The sequence below is a fragment of the Lygodium microphyllum genome, chromosome 20 (genome assembly GCF_053477565.2).
Source record: "Lygodium microphyllum isolate KBCC chromosome 20, Lygodium_microphyllum_v1.1.10, whole genome shotgun sequence".
Taxonomy (NCBI): Eukaryota; Viridiplantae; Streptophyta; class Polypodiopsida; order Schizaeales; family Lygodiaceae; genus Lygodium; species Lygodium microphyllum.
Window position 1 is genome coordinate 55,413,460 of NC_141154.1, and position 20,075 is coordinate 55,433,534.

At 40.1% G+C, this 20,075-nt stretch overlaps 1 protein-coding gene across 4 annotated transcripts in view; it reads right to left on the reverse strand.

Moving 5' to 3' along the window:
- LOC148018912 (putative pentatricopeptide repeat-containing protein At3g25060, mitochondrial) overlaps positions 1-17,928 on the reverse strand; it is a 57,997-nt gene extending 40,069 nt beyond the window's left edge. For all 4 annotated transcript variants that reach the window (XM_087701198.1, XM_087701196.1, XM_087701200.1 and 1 more), the window contains exons 1-3: positions 17,463-17,928; positions 17,090-17,169; positions 16,535-16,716 (exon numbers count right to left, since the gene is read on the reverse strand). In XM_087701198.1, coding sequence (XP_087557324.1) covers positions 16,535-16,716; positions 17,090-17,169; positions 17,463-17,625 — 425 coding nt within the window. In that variant the 5' untranslated portion in view covers positions 17,626-17,928. The remainder of the gene's footprint in view (positions 1-16,534; positions 16,717-17,089; positions 17,170-17,462) is intronic.
- Positions 17,929-20,075: the final 2,147 nt, after the last annotated feature.

Here is a 20,075-nt window from a genome sequence, read left to right on the forward strand (position 1 = left end):
ATCTTTTTTGTGTAGATTTCAACCATCAACCTTCACCCGTGTGGCAATCTACTCTTCGCGACTACTACCACTCCTTCCACAGTTTCTCTGGTGCCTGGCGTCTTCATCCATTGCTGCCACCCATTGTCTAGTGCCCCACACTTCGCTACATTCAGTATCCCCATCGTTGCCAACCCCTCCTGCAGCTTGTCAAGTAGCAAACCTCCACTCCTCCAGGCCAACTTCTAGAGCTTGCATTTGGCCCTCCCCTTTGCAGGTGACAACTAGTTGTAGTCGTCCTCCTCTAGGCAACAACTCTATTGCTGCATTTACAACTTCCTGTTGCCACCCTCTACTCCTAGCATCATCCCTGCTATCGCCTCTATCTTTTGACTGCCTAGTGATCAACGTTTGGTATTTTTCTCATCTTCCACACTCTAACTGATGGTCACAACACTTTGAATCTATCTCCAGTGGACGTCACTCTCCAACATTCCATTGCTTTGCCCTTGGGTACTCTGTACACTCTTACATTCATTTACAACGTCCATTCACTTGAGAATTTCTTCTCTCTGTGTTTGTCTCTGTGTTTGAGTTTTGCGTTTTGCGTTTAGGGTTTGAGTTTTGCTTGTCTCTGTCTGAGTCTTTGTGTTTCAGTCTTGGTCATACATGATGCATTTCCTCAGTGCACGCCCTAGCATATCTTCACATGGTATCAAAGCCCATGCTCTTCAAAAGTTTGATGATTGTGGAGGCTAGTCTTTGTGCGACTCACATGCGACTAGATTCTAACTCATAATGTCTCAAGCACCTTCTTCTGGGGATTCTAGGACGCCCTATCAAGCTTCTCCATCATTGGAGGCTCTGAGAAGGCATTATGGTCTCAAGGAGGAGGTACACACACCTTCACCTTTACCATCTTCTTCTTCTTGTTTTGGTCATCTTACAAATGAAGAGTTTGAGAAGTACTTGCACATCATGTACAGTCAAGTTTACACCCCTCCAACAAGTGCTAATATTCTGTCTGAACCGATTGGTAAGACTAGCCATCTCTCTAATCTTGAAGGAACCACGATATTCAGCGTGTCTAGCGATCCATCTCCTTCATCGTAACCAAGCCTTATGTCAGGTTCATATAACCCTTTCGAGTCATATGAGCCAAAACCCTCTCCTATTTCTTCTTTTGTTGTGTAGGATTCAAATGATTTTCAATATGTTAATTATAATAGAGGAGACTCTCAAAGCAAATGCACTTCATCAAGTATATCTTTAGCATCTGTTTCACTTGAGCAAGTAAACCACACTTCTCAACTCCATTCCATCCCACCACTATCTTTTCCACATTCTAATATCCTCACATCTTCATTCCAAAACCTTGGATTACACTCCACTTCCACTCAAAGCACACTAGGGGTTGAGCCTTCGGTCTCAGCTCATAACACTTTCCCATTCCCCATCCCACCATCTATCTACCATTCATCAAACCTCTCAATGCATCATTAAGAGGAATGCCACCCTTTAACACTACCTTTCACATACCCCCACTTTACCACATCCTTCCACTCTGGGACAATTGTGACGGGCATCCCCCTCACTACCCCCGACACTCACAACCCCCCCACATGACCTTTCAAACACAAGGATATCCATCCTCTGCTTATGGATTATCGTCACACATCCCTTGGGTCACTCCTATGGAGGGATTTCCATCCTTTGCTCCACATATCCCTATCCCTCCACCCTGAGCTCCTCATGTGGTTACCATGCCCATACCTAATCGGCCCATGTCCACATTTAGAACCACTGTGCATACTTCTCATATGCATGGTGGGCACTTTGGGATTCCTTCCAGAGAGTGATCCACTGCCCCACCTTATCCCCCTCCCCCCCTATCCCCCTACCCCCATTACACATCTTCTCTATCTCCTAGCACTACCACTCATGCTACAACAGCCAAGAATATCTAGCACATTATCTCAGTAGCTAGATTGCTGACCTTCTAGCAATTTGAGCGCCAGTTTCGCATCTAGCAAACAAGTGCCCAAAGAAAGGCAAAGCACAAACTAATGCTGCTAAGATCAACTTGCACTATCTTAGGAACTCCTCTTCCTCTAGTGAGTATTCCTATTACTCCAAAACTGAAGGTCATTCTTCTAACAATGAAGATTCCTCTTTTCTTGATTCTAGTGCCAACAATACCTCTTGGCATATTGCCAATTCAAATAACTCTACAAAATCTGACATAGATACTTTTGAAGATTCTGAGGATGACGCTATTCACCCTAAGAAATTTGAACCACTAAATGCACACTTAGTCCATTTTTCCAAAAGAAAAGATAAAATGAACAAATTGTTTATTGGAGCTACCTCCAACGTAAAAGGCGAATCTTCCAAGAAATACAAGGGAACACAAGTCAAACAAAGCTCGTCAAACTCTCATGATTTTGACACCTCTACAAGTTACTCCTCCAAAAAACATAAAAGCAAGGTACGCCAAGAATTTTTTGCAAATCCCTATGATCTTCCCAAACTACGAACTCTTGGCCCTGAAACCAAAGGACACGCCAATATATTTGTCCCATACAACCTTGAAAAACTACATTAGCCCAGCACTGCTTCACCGCTAATGCAATCATTATCTTCTTTGACTACCAACACTCAACAAGTAGGTGCTAATATGGTACAAGCTTTTCTTCTCATGCAACAAGAATTGCACTCCATTCGTAAAGTTTATAGAAGAATTCTAACAGGACAAAAGGAATTGGCACAAGGTACTACTTCCATCCTACAAGAATTGCATTCTTCTTCTATCGAATTTCCTACTAGACTTGTAAATCAAATCAGGGTCTCTCAGCCTCAGGTGTACAAAGTTAATGCCTTGAATATTGGAGGCCCTATTCCTATGATCTGTGTTCAATTAAAGAACATGCCCCAATTTTCTTTATACGTAGATACTTCGTTGGATACACGATCCAGCTTGATTGCCTTAACACGAGCAAGTCCTCACTTGTCACTTACTACCTTACGTCTCTATAGTGGTAATTATCTAAACTCTAATACCAAACACAGAGTGAGCACAGCTGAAACGACCGAAGCAGAAAACGAGCTGGAGATGTAAAACGACAGAGTGAGAGTAGGGATGAGATGCTAAGCAACTGATAACAAGTAAGCACGATGGAAAACTGTTGAATGTGAAAACCTTGTATTGCTTGGTGATTGCACGCTACTAAATGAGAATACAATTGAGGTATTTATCGGCTTCAGGGGGCAAGGGATAAAGAAGCATCTGGATAGTGCTTGCTGACGAAAGAATATTTGTGCCTTTTGGCGGAAAATTGGAAAGGTGACATACAAGCAATATAGTGGGGATAGCATAGTTACCTGGAACAACGAACAGGAACAGGAATGGGACCCCCTGAAACAAGGGGGAACGTGTAAGGTGGGGAAACGGGAATGGGGGGAACGACACATGTCTTAAGTGCCCTAAATATGCCCTGCATATCCCAAGTTGCCCCAAAGAATGTCCCTCTAATTGCCCCAATACCCCTCAATGCTCCAAATTGACCCAAATGTCCCAAAATTGACTCGATTACTCCCATAGCTCCAAATTGCTCTGAATTGCCCCAATTATCCTAGTTTCCCTTGAAATTCGACAATATAAATGGATGATTACCTTGGAATTGAGAATAGGCTGAAATTTGATTGTGATTTGCAAGAGTTCATAATGCATCAAATTTGAACTTTGCATGGACTCCTGATTGGCCTGTGGGTTGTCTTGACACTTTGAATATTCAATGAGAGAGAGAGAGAGAGATTAGTGTGTGCACATTAGGCAATGGAGATGGGTGAACATGTGGTAGGAGTGTGATACAAGTATAAAGAAAAAATGTAAAAAACGTAAATTTTTTGTTAGCAGGCCTAGAACGTCCGTTCCAAGCAGGGAACGACAAGGAGAACGGCAAGGAACAGCGGGGAATGGTAGGGAATGGCAAAGAACGTTCCCTAGCCGTTTCAACTCCTCCAAGGGTCTGGAATGCATTAGGCCGTTCCAACATGCTGGAACGGCCGTCCCCTGTTTCTATGGGGGATAGCCTTTACACGTGTCCAGGTGGTTGTCGAGACAAAAGATCGGCTACAGTGTTTTGGATGCTGGGCACATATTTGAATGTTACATCAAGAGTATCAAAGAAAAGGGACCACCTTAAGAGACGTTTATTTCTTATCTCATTAGGGGCCTTCTTTGTCAGATACCCAGGTACAAGTTTGAGGTCTGTCCGTATGGTGAAAGCAACAAACTCAATAAAAAATCTAAAAGATTTTATAGCTTTGATCATAGCTAGTATCTCACATTGATAGGAGAGGTAATTTTATTGAGTACTGGTAAATATTCTCAAAGCATATCTGCATGGGTGAAGAGTTGAAGAATCTTCTTCACATAAACAAACACCCCATCCGGAATTGGAAGCATCAGTATACATGATTAATGGCAAACCTGCAGGAAGCTGTAGAGGAGGAAGATATCTGATAAGATTTTTTATGTTTTGCACTGCCAGTGGTGTGAAGAGATTTCCATTGGAAATGATCTTTGCAAAGCAAGGGGTAAAGATCTTTGAAATAGGTTGCAATATTGGGTGTGGAAGAATTTATCCAATTAAGACACCCTAAGAGTTGTTGTAGTTGCTTCACATTGGTGAATGTATCTGGCATATCAAGTATCTTGGTTAAAACATGATCCTGTAATTTGATTGTGCCTTTTGAAACATCACGAATTTAGTGGGTGATAGGACCATGCCTGCATCTTCTATGGCTTTAGCAAATTGAGTAAGGTGCTCAATATGCTCTACAACTGTCTCAAAAAAGACAAGGATGTCATCTATATATACCAATCAAAAGGGGAATTTGGCAAAGATAGAATCTGTCCATTCTTGAAATTTAGTAGGAGCAGTCTTAATTCCAAAGGCAAGGACTATCCATTCGTAATGACCTTATGGAACACAGAAAGCAGTTTTGTAGCGATCTTCAGCTTTGAGCGGGAGTTGCCAAAAGCCTAACTTCAGATCAAACTTACTAAAAATGTTAGCTTTCTTTAGTTTTTTGAGTAATAAATATTTAGGGGAATGGAATGGCCATGGCCTATTAATATTTATTTAGAGGTTTATAATTTATGACCATTCTTTTCTTCCCTCGTTTTTGCTCTAAATGTTTGTTGGCATAAAAGGCCTGACATGCCCAGAGAGAAGTAGTCGACTCTATAAGCCCTTTGTCCAAAAGGGTATGAATCTTCATCCTTCATGTCGGAATGAACTGCCTTTGTTGGAATAGCATTGGGTTGTATAGGCAAAGAAACAGCATAGGAAACCCGTTTCTCTTTATACATGAGCGGATCTTCATGCATGAAAGTCATAAGATCTTTTATTTTCTGTATGGCTGGAGCATGCAGTTCCATTTCTCCTTTTATCCACTAATCTCGAGTGGCAATCTTCTGTTGGGAAGTTGATTCCGTGATGGAATATATGGTTCTGCCAATTTTGGGGAGTAAAGGCATTTTTGCCATTTTTCCCTTGTAGGAGATGGTAAAGTGATCAAACCAGAAAGTGTAGGGGACCAACATACTTGTTAGATACGAAAAGTACGGTACGATACGGTACGATAAAATACAGTACTAAATGGTATCTTAAAATTTTATAAGGTACAGTACGATATTAGTACGAAAAAAAAATTAACTTCATTATTTTGAACTACAAATGATAGAACAGATGTTTAAAGTCTAAATAGCAATGCTATTGGAGTATATAAGATGAAAACTTGAGGGTAACACGCCAAAACATCTATGGCATATGCTACATGCGCAACATGCGCTATAACTTACAAGTACATACATAGGAGTAGATACATCATGCATGAATGATCATACAAATAAGAGGCATGTATGCTTAAGAGAGAGAAGGTTGAGAGGGACAGGCAAGAGAGAGAGAGAGAGAGAGAGAGAGATGAAATGACATGAGATGCTTTATTAACGTCTACAAGAGGCTAAAATGACCTATGAGACCAACAGTTACCAAACAAACCACCAAAGGTTTTGATAAAAGATTTATGAATTTTGTTATGGTTTTGTTTGGCATTGCTAAGTCTAAAGTAGCTGCCAATGGTACATTCACTAATTCGTGTACTCTTAGAAGGTACATTAGGCTAAGTTATCCTCTGGCCTAGTTTTATTAGCAATGTGTACTAATGCTTTGGGTTGGGTGGTGCAAAATGAGCTGCGAACAAAGGTAAAATCAATAGGATTAAGCTACTTGATGATTCTCAAATGGTGCTGAATTTATTTATTGATGACACTAGCATATTGTGAAAAATGATGGGACATCAATTAGAAACATTTGGAACTACTTGAATACCTTATGTATGGCCTTTGGCTCTAGGATAAATCATAACAAAACATGTACGAGGAGTCTAACCAAGCTTCCATCCCCTTTCTCGGTTGATCGATCAAGGCTACAAAATCACCACCACCACCAACTACCACACGCCCAGAAAAAAAAAAAACAGTAACAACAACCACCACCTTGTTTTTAGTACGAATTCGTACGGTACAGTACAGTACGAACCGTATAGTACGAACCAGTTCGTACTACGTACAAGTGCAACTATGGGGACCAGATATTGTAGAATATCGATTCTAATAAGCAAATCATATCTCATTTGGTTCATTAGTTATATTTCAATAGGAACCTTTATGTGACCAAGTTGGAGAAAGGCTTGTGTAACATGAATCAGTGTGACCTTCTTGTTGTTTGAAAGTTCAACTATGATTGGAGTAGAGGATTTAATACATTTGGAAGGAAAAAGTTCAAAGGGAACAATAGTGAGGCTAGATCCTGTATCCAACAAAGCATCTACATATAAAGAAAATTGGGACATATTCTTTAATTGAACAAAGATCATAGGAATAGGGCCTCCAGTATTCAAGGCATTAACTTTGTATACCTGAGGCTGAGAAAGCCTGATTTGGTTTACAGGTCTAGTAGGAAATTCGGTAGAAGAAGAATGCATTTCTTGTAGGATGGAAGTGGTACCTTGTGCCAATTCTTTTTGTCATGTTAGAATTCTTCTATAAACTTTACAAAGGGAGTGCAATTCTTGCTGCATGAGAAGAAAAGGTTGCACCATATCAGCGCCTGCTTGTTGAGTGCTAGTAGTCACAGGAGATAATGATTGCATTAGCTGTGAAGCAGTGCGGGGCTGATGTAGTTTCTCAAGGTTGTATGGGACAAACATATTTGTCTGTCCTTTGGTTTTAGGGCCAAGAGTTCCTCGTTTGGGAAGATCATAGGAATTTGCAAAAAAATATTGGCATACCTTGCTTTTATGTTTCTTGGAGGAGGAACTAGTGAAGGTGTCAGAATCATGAGAATCTAACGAGCTTTGTTTGACTTGTTTTCCCTTGTATTTCCTGGAAGATTCGCCATTTACAGTGGAGGTAGCTCCAATAAACAATTTGTTCAATTTATCTTTTCGTCCGAGAAAATGGACTAAGTGTGCGTTTGTTGGTTCAAACTTCTCAGGATGAAGAGTGTCATTCTCAGAATCTTTAGAAGTATCTTCAGAAGTATCTATGTCAAATTCTATAGAGTCATCTGAATAGGCAGTATGCCAAGAGGTATTGCTGCCACTAGAATCAAGAGAAGAAGAGAAATCTTCATTGTTAGAAGAATAACCTTCAGTTTCAGAGTAAGAGGAATACTCACCAGAGGAAGAGGAGTCGTTAAGATAGTGCATGTTGATCTTAGCAGCATTAGTTTGTGATTTGCCTTTCTTTGGGCACTTGTTTGCTAGATGTGAAGAGCTGCCACAAATATAGCATTTGAGATCCTTCTTGGAGTCTTTGTCATATTGCTGTGGCTTTTCAGACCTATGATGAGCTTTACCATGTCGGGGACGATGTGAATGTTTGTGATGGCGAGATGATTTGTAGCTAGAGTCCTACTTGTTAAAATAAGGCTTGTAATTTTTATAATGGCGATGGGAAGAATATCTATATTTGGAGCCATTATAACTAGTAGTTGCACAATTGCAGTTTTTACATTCAAAATCTACTTCATATTTAGAAGCAGTTTTACAAACTGACTAAGGGAACTTCTGGTTCCATTGAGTTATCTTCTGGCGGTGACAGACTTCCTTAATGGTCTGTTCTATCGTCTGTATGATCTAATCCACACTATCAGTAAAATCTCTGTTCTCATTTTTCATTCTTTGCTTGTAGTAAAAAGGAATGGGCTCTGGGAAGGAGCATACTAAATGTTCCTTCATGGAGTTGTCATGTGCACCAAGTCCTTCATATAGCAAATCTCTCATATAGATGAGATATTCTTTATATAGCCTGGGCACAAAGCTTGGATTTAAAAAATACTTCTCGCGCTTCGAGAACATCATCCAGCTTATTTCCAACTAATTCTCCAAGGAGAAGTTCAAAGAATAGTTGGACTGGATCAGCATGTTGGACAGTAGCAAGTTTGACTTGTGGATAGATAGATATCCACTATTGTTTCAATCCACCAATGAACCCATGAGTCATTGCATTCAAGATATCAATTCTATTTGTCTTAGGTTTTTCCACAATTTTCTGACCAACATATGCATACATCATGTATATAAGAAGCTTGATTTCTTCTGGGGACTTTCCATCTATAGTCCATATGGAAAATGAGCCTACTTTTTCAGGGACTCCAATTTTCTCACCAACATATGCATCCATCATGTATATAAGAAGCTTCATTTCTTTTGGGGACTTTCCATCTATAGTCCAAATGGAAAATGAGCCTACTTTTTCAGGGACTCCAATTTTTTTGTAGAAGCTATTGTAAGAGGGTTTTGAATGTGAAGAGGAAGTAGTTGCATTCAGGGGTACACTAGTAGTATTAGTAGAAAATGAAGATTTTTCACTTATAGTATGAGCATTAAGATGAGCTCGAAGAACTGAATTTGGAGATGCTTGTATTCTGTGAGGGTTGATAGGGACAAATTCTTCATTGACCACATTGTCTCCATCTTCATCAAAAGAAGAAAGTGTATAAGCAGCTTGCTGTTGTTTGATCCCTAAAATACCATGCAGGTAATTCGTTGGGGGCAATGTATGGGGGATGTAGCTTAATAGTTTCACCCATCCTCCTTGAATCAAGGCGGCCTTCAACATGACGTGTGAGAACATCTTTTTGGTGGTTCTCTGGGTCAATGCACAAAGGCATCTGATCCAAAACTTGATTTGCCTCTCTTTGTCGCTTAATGCGATCAAGATCATAATCATCAATTTTATCAAAAGCAATTTTATAATCAGCATCAGACCAGTCCGGGAACATGAATTCAAGATATTTTGCCAAACCTTCAGCAGTTGTTCCTGGTTGTAGAATTTTGCTAGATTGGGGAGCATCCATAATATCAGCCAAAGTAGGACAATAAATTTGTTGAATCTCCTTTAATATGTCTTCTGAGTCCTAGTCATTTGATGAAGTTTCTAAGTCTTCATAACAATACAAATCCAGATTGTCATGATTGAAAGTAGAAGCTATTCTTGTTGTGCCTTCACCTGTAGGAATTATCATTTTTCCTTTGCGGTCAGAAGAGAGTTGATGCACATTTAGCATTCCTGATGATGGAGAAGCAAAATGGGAGCTCCATCCCTTTTGTAGTCTCTTATTTGAAAAACTAGTCCAAACAACAATTGAAGTTGGACTAAAGAAGAGCTAACACTTACTAGTAGTGTTGCAATAGGACTAGATTTGGAGGACTTGACCAATTGTTGGCATAAAGCAACAATTTGTTCTGAAAGATGTTGCAGTGTATCCATCTTGTCAATTAAACCTGTAAGAGCCAAATGTGTCCAGTTGGCTCAAACATGTACCCAAGTATCTGACAAAGAAGGCCCCTGATGAGATAGGGAATAAACGCCTCTTAAGGTGGTCCCTTTTCTTTGATGCTCTTGATGTAACATTCGAACATGTGTCCGGCATCCAAAACATTGTAGCCGATCTTTTGTCCTAACAACCACCTTGACACGTGTAAAGGTTATCCCCACTATATTGCTTGTATGATACCTTTCCAATTTCCCACCAAAAGGTACAAATATTCTTTCGCCAACAAGCACTATCCAGATGCTTCCTTATCTTCCATTGCTGCACCACTTCTGACATGGTATTAGATTGCAAGATCTCGATTCCCGCTGCACGGGTTTTTCTTTCCCTTGCTGATCAAGCCTGTGGTTTTCAGACCAGCAACCTGTATTTTCAGCCTGCGCCCAGTTTTCAATCGTCAGTTTGTTGCATTCAATGCTCCATCAACCTGAATTGCTTCGATGTATTTCTAAAGAAGTTCTCCCGACAATTACCTCCTATAGGAGGTCCCCAGAGATATGGTTGAAGCTTCACATGTTGTACGAGGCACCTTCCCCTGCGCGTGCTGTGACCCTTTATGGACAGCTTCAGCAAATGAAGAATGAGTCCAAGGACACTATTAAGTCATTTTTGCTCCGTGTTACACAAGTACATGACCAACTTCGACACATGCAATATGCCCTTTCAGAGGCACATCTAGTGGGTACGTTACTCTACAAGCTACCCCCGAAGTTTAATGGAGTGGCGAATGCTTTGAGGTCGTAAATACCCTCTACACCTATGAGCTTTACACATGTCCTCGATGCTGCTTCAGTATGAGACATCTTTGTGTTTACAAGGGAGGCTCTTATCTCATTATGGCAGTTCTAATTAGACCTTTACAACTTTAGAGAGGGATGACAAGAAGAAGTCGAAAGCCCAGTGTTATCACTGTGGTGAGAAGGGTCACTTGCAGAAGGACTGCAATGAGTTAGCAACCTCAGAAAGAAGAAGAAGAAGCGGAATGCGAACTCCTCCAACGAGTCATCCTCTTCCTCAAACTCTGATTCCGATCCTCTAGCCAAGGTGAAGTCTGCTGCACAGAAGGGATCCACTTCTTCAACTCGTTTTTTGGAGTATCTCACTACTCACCTCTGTGGTTGCAAATTTTGATCTCTTTTGCAAGTTTTTGTATTTCGATATAGAACTCACATGCAAGTTTGCACCAATCCTTTCTAAGCTGGAGACAAGAGCTGTACACCGATCCTTTCATGGTTCCATCTCCTTGGAGTTTTGCTTTTCTACCGACATGGAGGCTTCCCCTCCCTCGGTAAATTATGCACCATCTCTAGATGCTATTATGGCGGTGACTTCTATCCTTTGACTCCTTATAGAGACTAAACATACGTGGAATTTGGTTCTTTTGCCTAGGGACAAGAAGACACTGCCATGCAAGTGGATATATAAGCTAAAACATATCCTTGGATGCCCCAAGCCCACTTATAAGGCCAGATTGGTAGTTAAGGGTTTCAAGCATGAATATGGTATTGAATTCAATCAAGTCTTTTCTCCCGTGGTCAAAATGACAACTTGGTTGGACTTTTATCAAATGGATGCACATACGGCTTTTTTACATGGGGACTTGCATGATTAGATTTATATACAATAGCCTAAGGACTTTGAGAAAAAAGGCACGGAGCACCTAGCATGTAAGTTGAAAAAGAGCCTTTATGGCCTTAAGCAAGCACCTAGGGAATGGTACCACAAGTTTGAAGCTTTTATGCATTCACAAGGATAGAGCCATAGTGTTATGGACCCGTGTTTATACACAAAGAAGGCTTGTGATGGCAACCTTATGATTTTGGTATTCTACGTGGACAATATGCTTATTACTGGAAGAGCTTATGATGAGTTGGAGGCCTTGAAAACTCCGTTGAAGAAGGGCTTTAAGATGGACATAGGACAGGCCGCGCACATTTTTGGAATGTGCATCACACACAATTGCTTTGAGGGGATCCTTTATCTATTACAAAAGGAGTATATCCAAAAAGTCCTCGAGCAGTTTCATATGCAAGATGGTACGCCTATTGGCTGTCCTCTACCTTCTCATATAAAGGTTAGTCAAGCCAATTGTCCGTAGTCTGATAAGCAGAAGGCTAAGATGACCAAGATCCATTATGTATCCGCTGTGGACAGTTTGATGTATGCCATGATAACCACTCATCCTGACATCGCATTTGCAGTGGAAGTTGTGGCACGCTATTGTTAAGAAATATGCAATCTAAAACAAGAAGGCAAGGAACATGCAGCTTAGAGATGCTTTGTATCCCATAAGCACATTGAGGAAAAGTGGTATCATCCTGCAACTATAAAAGAGTGTACTTGACAATCATTTGAATGGCAATGCTATTATACTTTATACTTTCAATCTTGTCCCTGTCTACTCAAGATTTTGTTTATGAGTCCAAGTCAATTAATCTTGGAACCTAATTCACTTGAGTAATAGTCAGTGTATCTAGTCCATATCAATATACTTCTTGTCTTTGACTTCCAACCTCTATAACTAACCTTGCTCAAGATCCGTGTTTCTCAACATGGTATCAGAGCCATGGTGAGCAAGTTTCAGCTCAGCTCACCGCTCCTCCAACTCCCCACAACCTCAATCCCTCTCAGCTTCAACAAAAGTCTTCATCTCCTCACTCTATCTTCACTCTACCTTTCTTAACTACCATAGCCAACCAACACCCTGCTCTGGTGGAGCTCGTGGATCTCTTTCTGCAAGCAACATCTCTACATGATTCCTTCTAGAGACTTCTTCCACTGCTTCAGGCGTAGCTCTTTGCCACATCGTAGCCCAACATTAAGCTACATCCACTCCAGCATTGCGTTTTTTTCCTCATTGTCCATCTCTGCATGGTGGTATGATCAGTGCTGTGTGGACAAGCCACGATTCATCCTATGAAGATAGGGCTTTTGAAGCCCACTACATGAGCCTTCCCCCCATCAAATACTTCTTGGTTTGGTTGCATTTGCAAGCTGTTGCAATCAAAATATCAAACGCCTATCCCAAAAACCCTAGAATCCACCATAGCCATTTTCATTGAAGCTCATATTTCACTTCATTTTCTCACTCCTCTCAGCTCACTCAATTGTGTGCCACTCTGATCTAAGCTTGAACTCAGTTTCTAGTAAGATTACCACATCAAATTAGCAAGGACAGGATTTAACTTCAAGATTCAACATTGAGCTCAACAAGCATAGTATCTCTTGATACTCACCTAGTGTAATTTGACACTATTGGTAATGTATCTCTTGACACAATCACTCTCAACTCTCCTGTTGGTCTAATCTCATTCATTTGATGTTGATTCTTGGTCATGCCAATGACAAACAAAAAGGTCTAAATGTAAAAGCTCTTCAACTTGAAGATGAAGAGTAACATGACTCTTGTTGCTCATTTACACTACATGGAAAGATTGTTTGCTCAACTTGTAGAAATGGATGGAGTTGCCTACATCCAAGTGCACTCAATGATTCTATCTAAAGAGTTTGAAGATGTCTTAGCTACCATGGTCATCGTGCAACCCGAAGCTTGTGACCTCTTTGCTTGAGGGGAACTAGAAGATAAAAGACAACGAAAAAGCAAGCAAAGTGAAGAGCATCAAAGTGAAGAAGGACAAGGAAAAAGAAGATTTGTCACGCTAAAAGAAAATCACAAAATGCTTACAATGTCATATTTGAAAGAAAATATATTATGCTCAAAGAAAACCACAAGGGCCTATTGGTCCTTGTCTCCAAATTTTACCAAACCTTTTTTAAGCCTTGTACATACTTGTCTTAATACTCCAATCAAGAAGGGGTGTTGAGAAATATGCAATCACACCCATGTGTTGCCTCTTTGTGTGGAACAACAAAGCAAGGAATATGCAGCTTAGAGATGCTCTGCATCCCATAGGCACAGTGAGGAAAAGTGACTTGCGACTATAAAAGAGTGTACTTGACAATCATTTGAATGATAATGCTATTGTACTTTGTACTTCTAGTCTTGTCCATGTCTACTCAAGATTGTGTTTATGAGTCCAAGTCAATTAATCTTGGAACCTAATTTACTTAAGTAATAGTCAGTCCATGTTAACATGCTTCTTGTCTTTGATTTCCAGCCTCCATGGCTAACCTTGCTCAAGATCTGTGTTTCTCAACAGCTATATGGCTACACCTAGCAAATGGCATTGGGATGTCGTCAAGGGTATCGTAAAATACCTGAAGGACATAGCAACTATGTGCATGTTATGGTGGCCAAGATATAGAAGTCGTAGGGTACACTAACTCTGATTGTGCACGACATGTAGACAATAGAAAGTCCACCTTTGCCTATATCTTCACCTTTGCTGGAGGTGCTATTTCTTGGATGTTGAGGATGTAAAAATGTATGGCCCTCTCTACTACCGAGATCGAGTATATTGTAGCCATTGAGGCTTGCAAAAAGATTCTCTAGTTAGGCTATTTGGTGGCACACATTGGTATTAGTCCCTACACTGCATTCGGATTCTATGAGTACTATCCAGTTAGCCAAGAACCGGTCTTCCACATGCGAAGACAAAACACATTGAGGTACGTTACCACTTCATCAAAGAGGTCATTGAGGACACGTCTATTGATATTATCAAGATCTCAATTGACTAAAATCCTACAAATCTGACCACAAAAAGTCTCTTAGCAAAGCATTTTACCTTTCTTAGGTAGTTGATGGGCATTGGATGAGATGACATCTTTCCTCGTCTTGTTGCACTTATATACGTTTCTACTTTGCCACTTTTTTTTTGTTCTCTTCTCACTAGAGGCACATCTACCTTTAAGTGGGAGATTGTTGGGGATAAAGGCACATATACCTAGCCGCTTGTGTATTACTACATTGATAATATCCGCACACCCATACAGTGCAAGTGGCAAGCGCTCATCACTGTCACTTCATTCTTTATTCTTTAAGTGAGAAACTTGCTCTAGAATTTGCAAGATTTCATCCTAGAAACAAATGTTCTATGAGCACATTTAAGCAAGATTGTCCCTTTTCTAGACTTGGGAGAGCCCATCAGTATTAACCCAAAAGGCACACAAGCAAAGGTCAATTACATGAATATGATAGAGAAGATAGTGGTGATGAAGTAGACTAAGTCCCTTCAGGGGACAAAAGTGTGGATAGGGGACGAGTTGACCCCACTTCAGCTCAAAAATCAAGCAACAAAATTCACCAAGTCAAAGAAGCATGCAAAAAAGGTAATTGGGCAGTGTATCGAGGAGCCAAAGTAATCATCAAGGAGTTTTGTATCCCTCTTCCCTAGAAGTAAATATATCCTTTTTTTACCCTCTATATTTGTAATGGAACTTGATGTTGTACTTAAAGCTCTCATGACTCATAAGAGCTCAAAGTTCATGTCATCTAATTATCTTTCTTTCTTTCTTTCTTTCTTTCTTTTATTTTATGTTCCTTCATGGCACTAATGCCCAAAGTGGAAAGGAATGAACTATTTGATTTATCCTATAGGTCAAATTTGGCCTCCAAAGGACATTAATAGATCTTTCTTTCTTTCTTTCTTCTTTCTCTCCACCATGGAGCTACATCCACCATAGCTCCTCCTCTCACATCAGGATGCACAACCCTACAATAATAATTGATATGTACATAAGTATTTTTACATCTTTCATGACCCTCACCTATAAATATTCAGTTTTTCACTTCATCCAAACAAGAAGTTTACTCTAATGCCAACAGGAAGACATATCTCAACAGACAGCAGAACTTAAAGAGAGGAGCTCAAAGATGGAAATGATCCTCCTCTGATAGACTACAATAGTAGTTATGATGTAAAGAGGGGAAAAGTCTGCACAACAGCACATCCAAGCAGCATAGCACACAACCATGCTCCACAACCGCAAAATACACCTGCTGCCCTGTCCAGAACAGGCCTCTGCTCAGCCTCTTGTAAGTTGTAATCTTGAACCACAAACCTCTCACAACTCAAGTCACATGCCACAATCTTGCGACCAATAGGTAACTGTGTGCATGAATGCTTGCTAAGGACGACAATGACTGATGATGCAAACAAGGAGCAGAGGTTGACTTAACTAGACAACTGGAATAAATGCATGCCTGATGAGCCACTACCCAACCAGTTTGACCAGCTCATCATCCAACCAGTTTGACCTGTCTGACCAGTTTAATATCCAACTAGTCCAACCTGCCCATGGAGAGGTGTCAGTCTAGCTCCAGACATGACCTGCCTGAGACATGACTGTTTGATATGAGTGGCACCCAGATCTATCACATACAAGAGTAGGTGGATTTTCACCTGTACAAGGGCAGGGCATGCAAACACAAGAACCGGTACTTATGTATTTTTGGAGGGTATCCAATTTGGGGGCTGCTGAAACCAGCTACATGAATGGTCTCATATGACAATTAGCGACTTTCACTAAACTTTTACACTCAACAGACCTTGTTCGCCAAGCAGCATTAACCAAAAGAAGAAAAATTTAGACAAAGGGCCAGTGGAACTTAACTCAAGTTAACTTTGAAAAAATGGTATGACTTATTTGATGATCACATACTTCACTATGCTTTTATGTTCCAGAAAACCTATGCCACCAAGCAACAATCTCGCAAGATGGTCAGGGAAAATGACTGAACTTACCTTGAACAACTCTCGCTTGAAACTCCATGATTCACACTTGTAGAGTGACAAATAGCTCGTACATTCAGTGCTTCATCTAGTAAAGTTAGCTCCTTCTCCACCCAAAGTGGATTAAACCGTCCATCAATCCACAGCGCCTCTTTAGTTAAGCCATGAACAAAATCTGGAGATTCTTTACTTCTCTATAGCAGACAATGATGCTCGGTGAGTGGACAGAAGAGATGCAGGTTAGTGCATGTGCTACACTGACAAATGATTTCAACCAAGTGGAAGAAAATAAATGCCATCTAAATGCATGTGTTTTTAGCAAATCCAGACAAACAGTGCTTGGTCGCCCAACAATCAAAAGCAACTCAAAGAATTGTTACTGGAACGGAATGCTAAATGCCAGTGATCCTTTTGTAAGAGCCCCCTAAAAAAGAATCGTTACTGAGATGGAATGCTAAACGCCAATCCTAACACATCTAAAAAGCACCTAAAAGAATCCTTACCGAGATGGAATTTTAAATACCAGTGATTCTTTAGTGATGTGGCACAAAAGAGCCGATCAATTACCTTTGTAAGCCTGTTATCAAGCCAATCGGAGGGACTTGCAAAAAAGTCATGCCACAAGCTCTCTACTCTCTTGGCTTTATCTGCATTCTTAGGAAAATATACCTAATCAATTTCAGATTTCTTTCTTGTTTCAATCAATTTCAGACTCCATCATGACATATCAGACATAAAAAGAAGCCAGTTCAAGGACCTGCAACTGCTTATTCGTTCAAGCTTTGTAATGGACTTCCCTTAGATGCATATTTTCTGACATGGAAGGCCCTTACAAAGCTGCTTTCTACTTTGCATTTTGCCTTAGGATATTTTGTTCCAAGGGGTCTTATTAATAGAATTTTTTTCACTTCTTTGGGGGAAAAAGGGCCACTTCACGGACCTTCCTTCCCTGACCCGGACCGTGGATTGCTCTTTTGATGGAAGGAAGCGGCAACGGCCACAGACATGATACTCCCTTTACTTCCTATCCCAAGCCTGAGCAGCTTCTGGCATATTGGAAATGGCGGAGGTGCTCGGCCAATGTAAGAGTCCCGAACTACCATGTCCGGATGTTAATCAGGGCGGAGAGCAAAAGAAGATGACGAGAAGATCCACAAGTGAGTATCATCATCATCGTCCTGCAAGCAACGCATCCCTGTCACTGACGGCAGTTCCATCGTGCTTTGATGCAGTAGCAAGCAGTAGTAGAAGCTGCAATTTGAGACTGAGCCATATGATAACAGATGCGCTTCTCTGACTGTTTTTTCCGTCGATGCCGACAAGCAGAAACCAAAAGAAAGAAATTCCGCGCGCATGCGCGCGCGCGCGAGAGAGAGTGTATACGAAGACACAAGGAGAGAGAGAGTGTGTGTGTATGTGTACTAAGACAAAAGGAGAGAGAGAGAGAGAGAGAGAGAGAGAGAGAGAGATAGAGAGAGTACATATGAAAACATAAGGAGAGGAATATTAAGGGCCTGTTCCCACCAGGTGCAGATTTCCCATCCGGTGGGGAACCGGGATTCGCACAACAGGTCCGGAACCTGAAACCAAAGCAGGCAATCTAAGAGGGGATGGCCCAGAATGCTGCCGATGAGTGTGACCAGCAACATCATGCATTGAATGATTGACTGTGTTACATGTCGGCCTTTCAACGACTCTGTTTTTTTTTTTCAAATTTATTTATTTTTCAGTGGGGCTACTCCAAGACCCACGTCACTTTGTAATGTACATCCAAAACATTCAACTTGCTAATTACTCTCGGGTGTCAAACCTAGTGTTCGGTACCCCTAGAGGAGGCCCAAACAGGTCCAAAAACACATGCAGTCGTTTCAATACTTGGTTGATGTTGGAGATACTATGAATATTGTTGGGTTGTCTTTGACAAATGGGATTTTCTAGATGATGGTATTCATCAACTAGTTGGGTGTGGTCTAAGGCCAACAAATGTTTTTGTATATACTTGGTGATATAGATTTCAAGGTCTCCTTCATTACCATGAGATCGAAGTAATGTGTTGAAGAAGAAACCTTCAATTCCCAAATGAAAATCAGTAAATCATACCAATCATTTGTATTGCTAGTTGATGTTTCCATAAGCATTCCATAGAGTGGCTTTGAGATCAAGGTTGGCATAGTATAGGTCCACACGGTTCATGATGATATTCATTGTCCTTGTGAGCTTTTATTGGCATATAGTAGGATACAAGAACATGATGGGCACAATAGTTAAGACTATACTTACTATGTTCTTCCTATAGTAGCATAGACAAAATAACTATTATATTACATGTACATAAAACAACTATACTATTAGACATGCATAATATTGGTCTACTATGTTAACACATATAGAATAACTATAATATTAGATGTACATAAAACAACTATACTATCAGACATGCATAATATTGGTCTACTACGTTAACACATATAGTACAACAATAATATTAGATTAATGATTTATATCTCTATATTAGTATCTTATCCTATGTTCCTACTCCTACTCTCTCCCCCCCCAACTCTCTCTCTCTCTCTCTCTCTCTCTCTCTCTCTCTCTCTCTCTCTCTACTACTACTACTACTACTACTACTACTACTACTACTTCTCTCTCTCTCTCTACTACTACTACTACTACTACTACTACTACTACTACTACTACTACTACTACTACTACTACTACTACTACTACTACTACTACTACTACTACTACTACTACTACTACTACTACTACTACTACTACTACTACTACTACTACTACTACTACTACTACTACTACTACTACTACTACTACTACTACTACTACTACTACTACTACTACTACTACTACTACTACTACTACTACTACTACTACTACTACTACTACTACTACTACTACTACTACTACTACTACTACTACTACTACTACTACTACTACTACTACTACTACTACTACTACTACTACTACTACTACTACTACTACCATGTCCTTTTTGTTGTTATTCTTCTCCTTCGGCTTCCATGTACTTGAACTCATTAAATAATTGCCACTACACTAATATATCCAATTAAATTGTATTCTTTGTTTTGAAACACAACAAGGTCCAAAGTCAAACTACAACGCTATCCATCACTGACTATTTAATTACAACATGTTTTGAATACTATTGAATACAATTAATGACTATAACTAATACAAATAATAAGTAAGTATTTGACCAATAACTAATTATAATCCATGTCTAGGTTAGCCCCATACATAAGGATCTTGATTTGACTAATAAGGTTCTCAAAAACCAATATGTCTAGAAAAGAGATTTAAGCGGTTTGGATTACATGCAGACTAGGAGGTCTAGATGGTTCAGGTGAATTCGTCCTAGATTCGTTCCATAATTGCATGCATCTCTCCTAGCTTTGATTTATTGCTATATTATTGAACACCCTTTTTAAAAGTTGCTTTAATATGCACTAAGTACACAATCTCTCTAACTAGTTAGTTAATGATTACAACACTATTAGTGACAAACTATTTAACTATA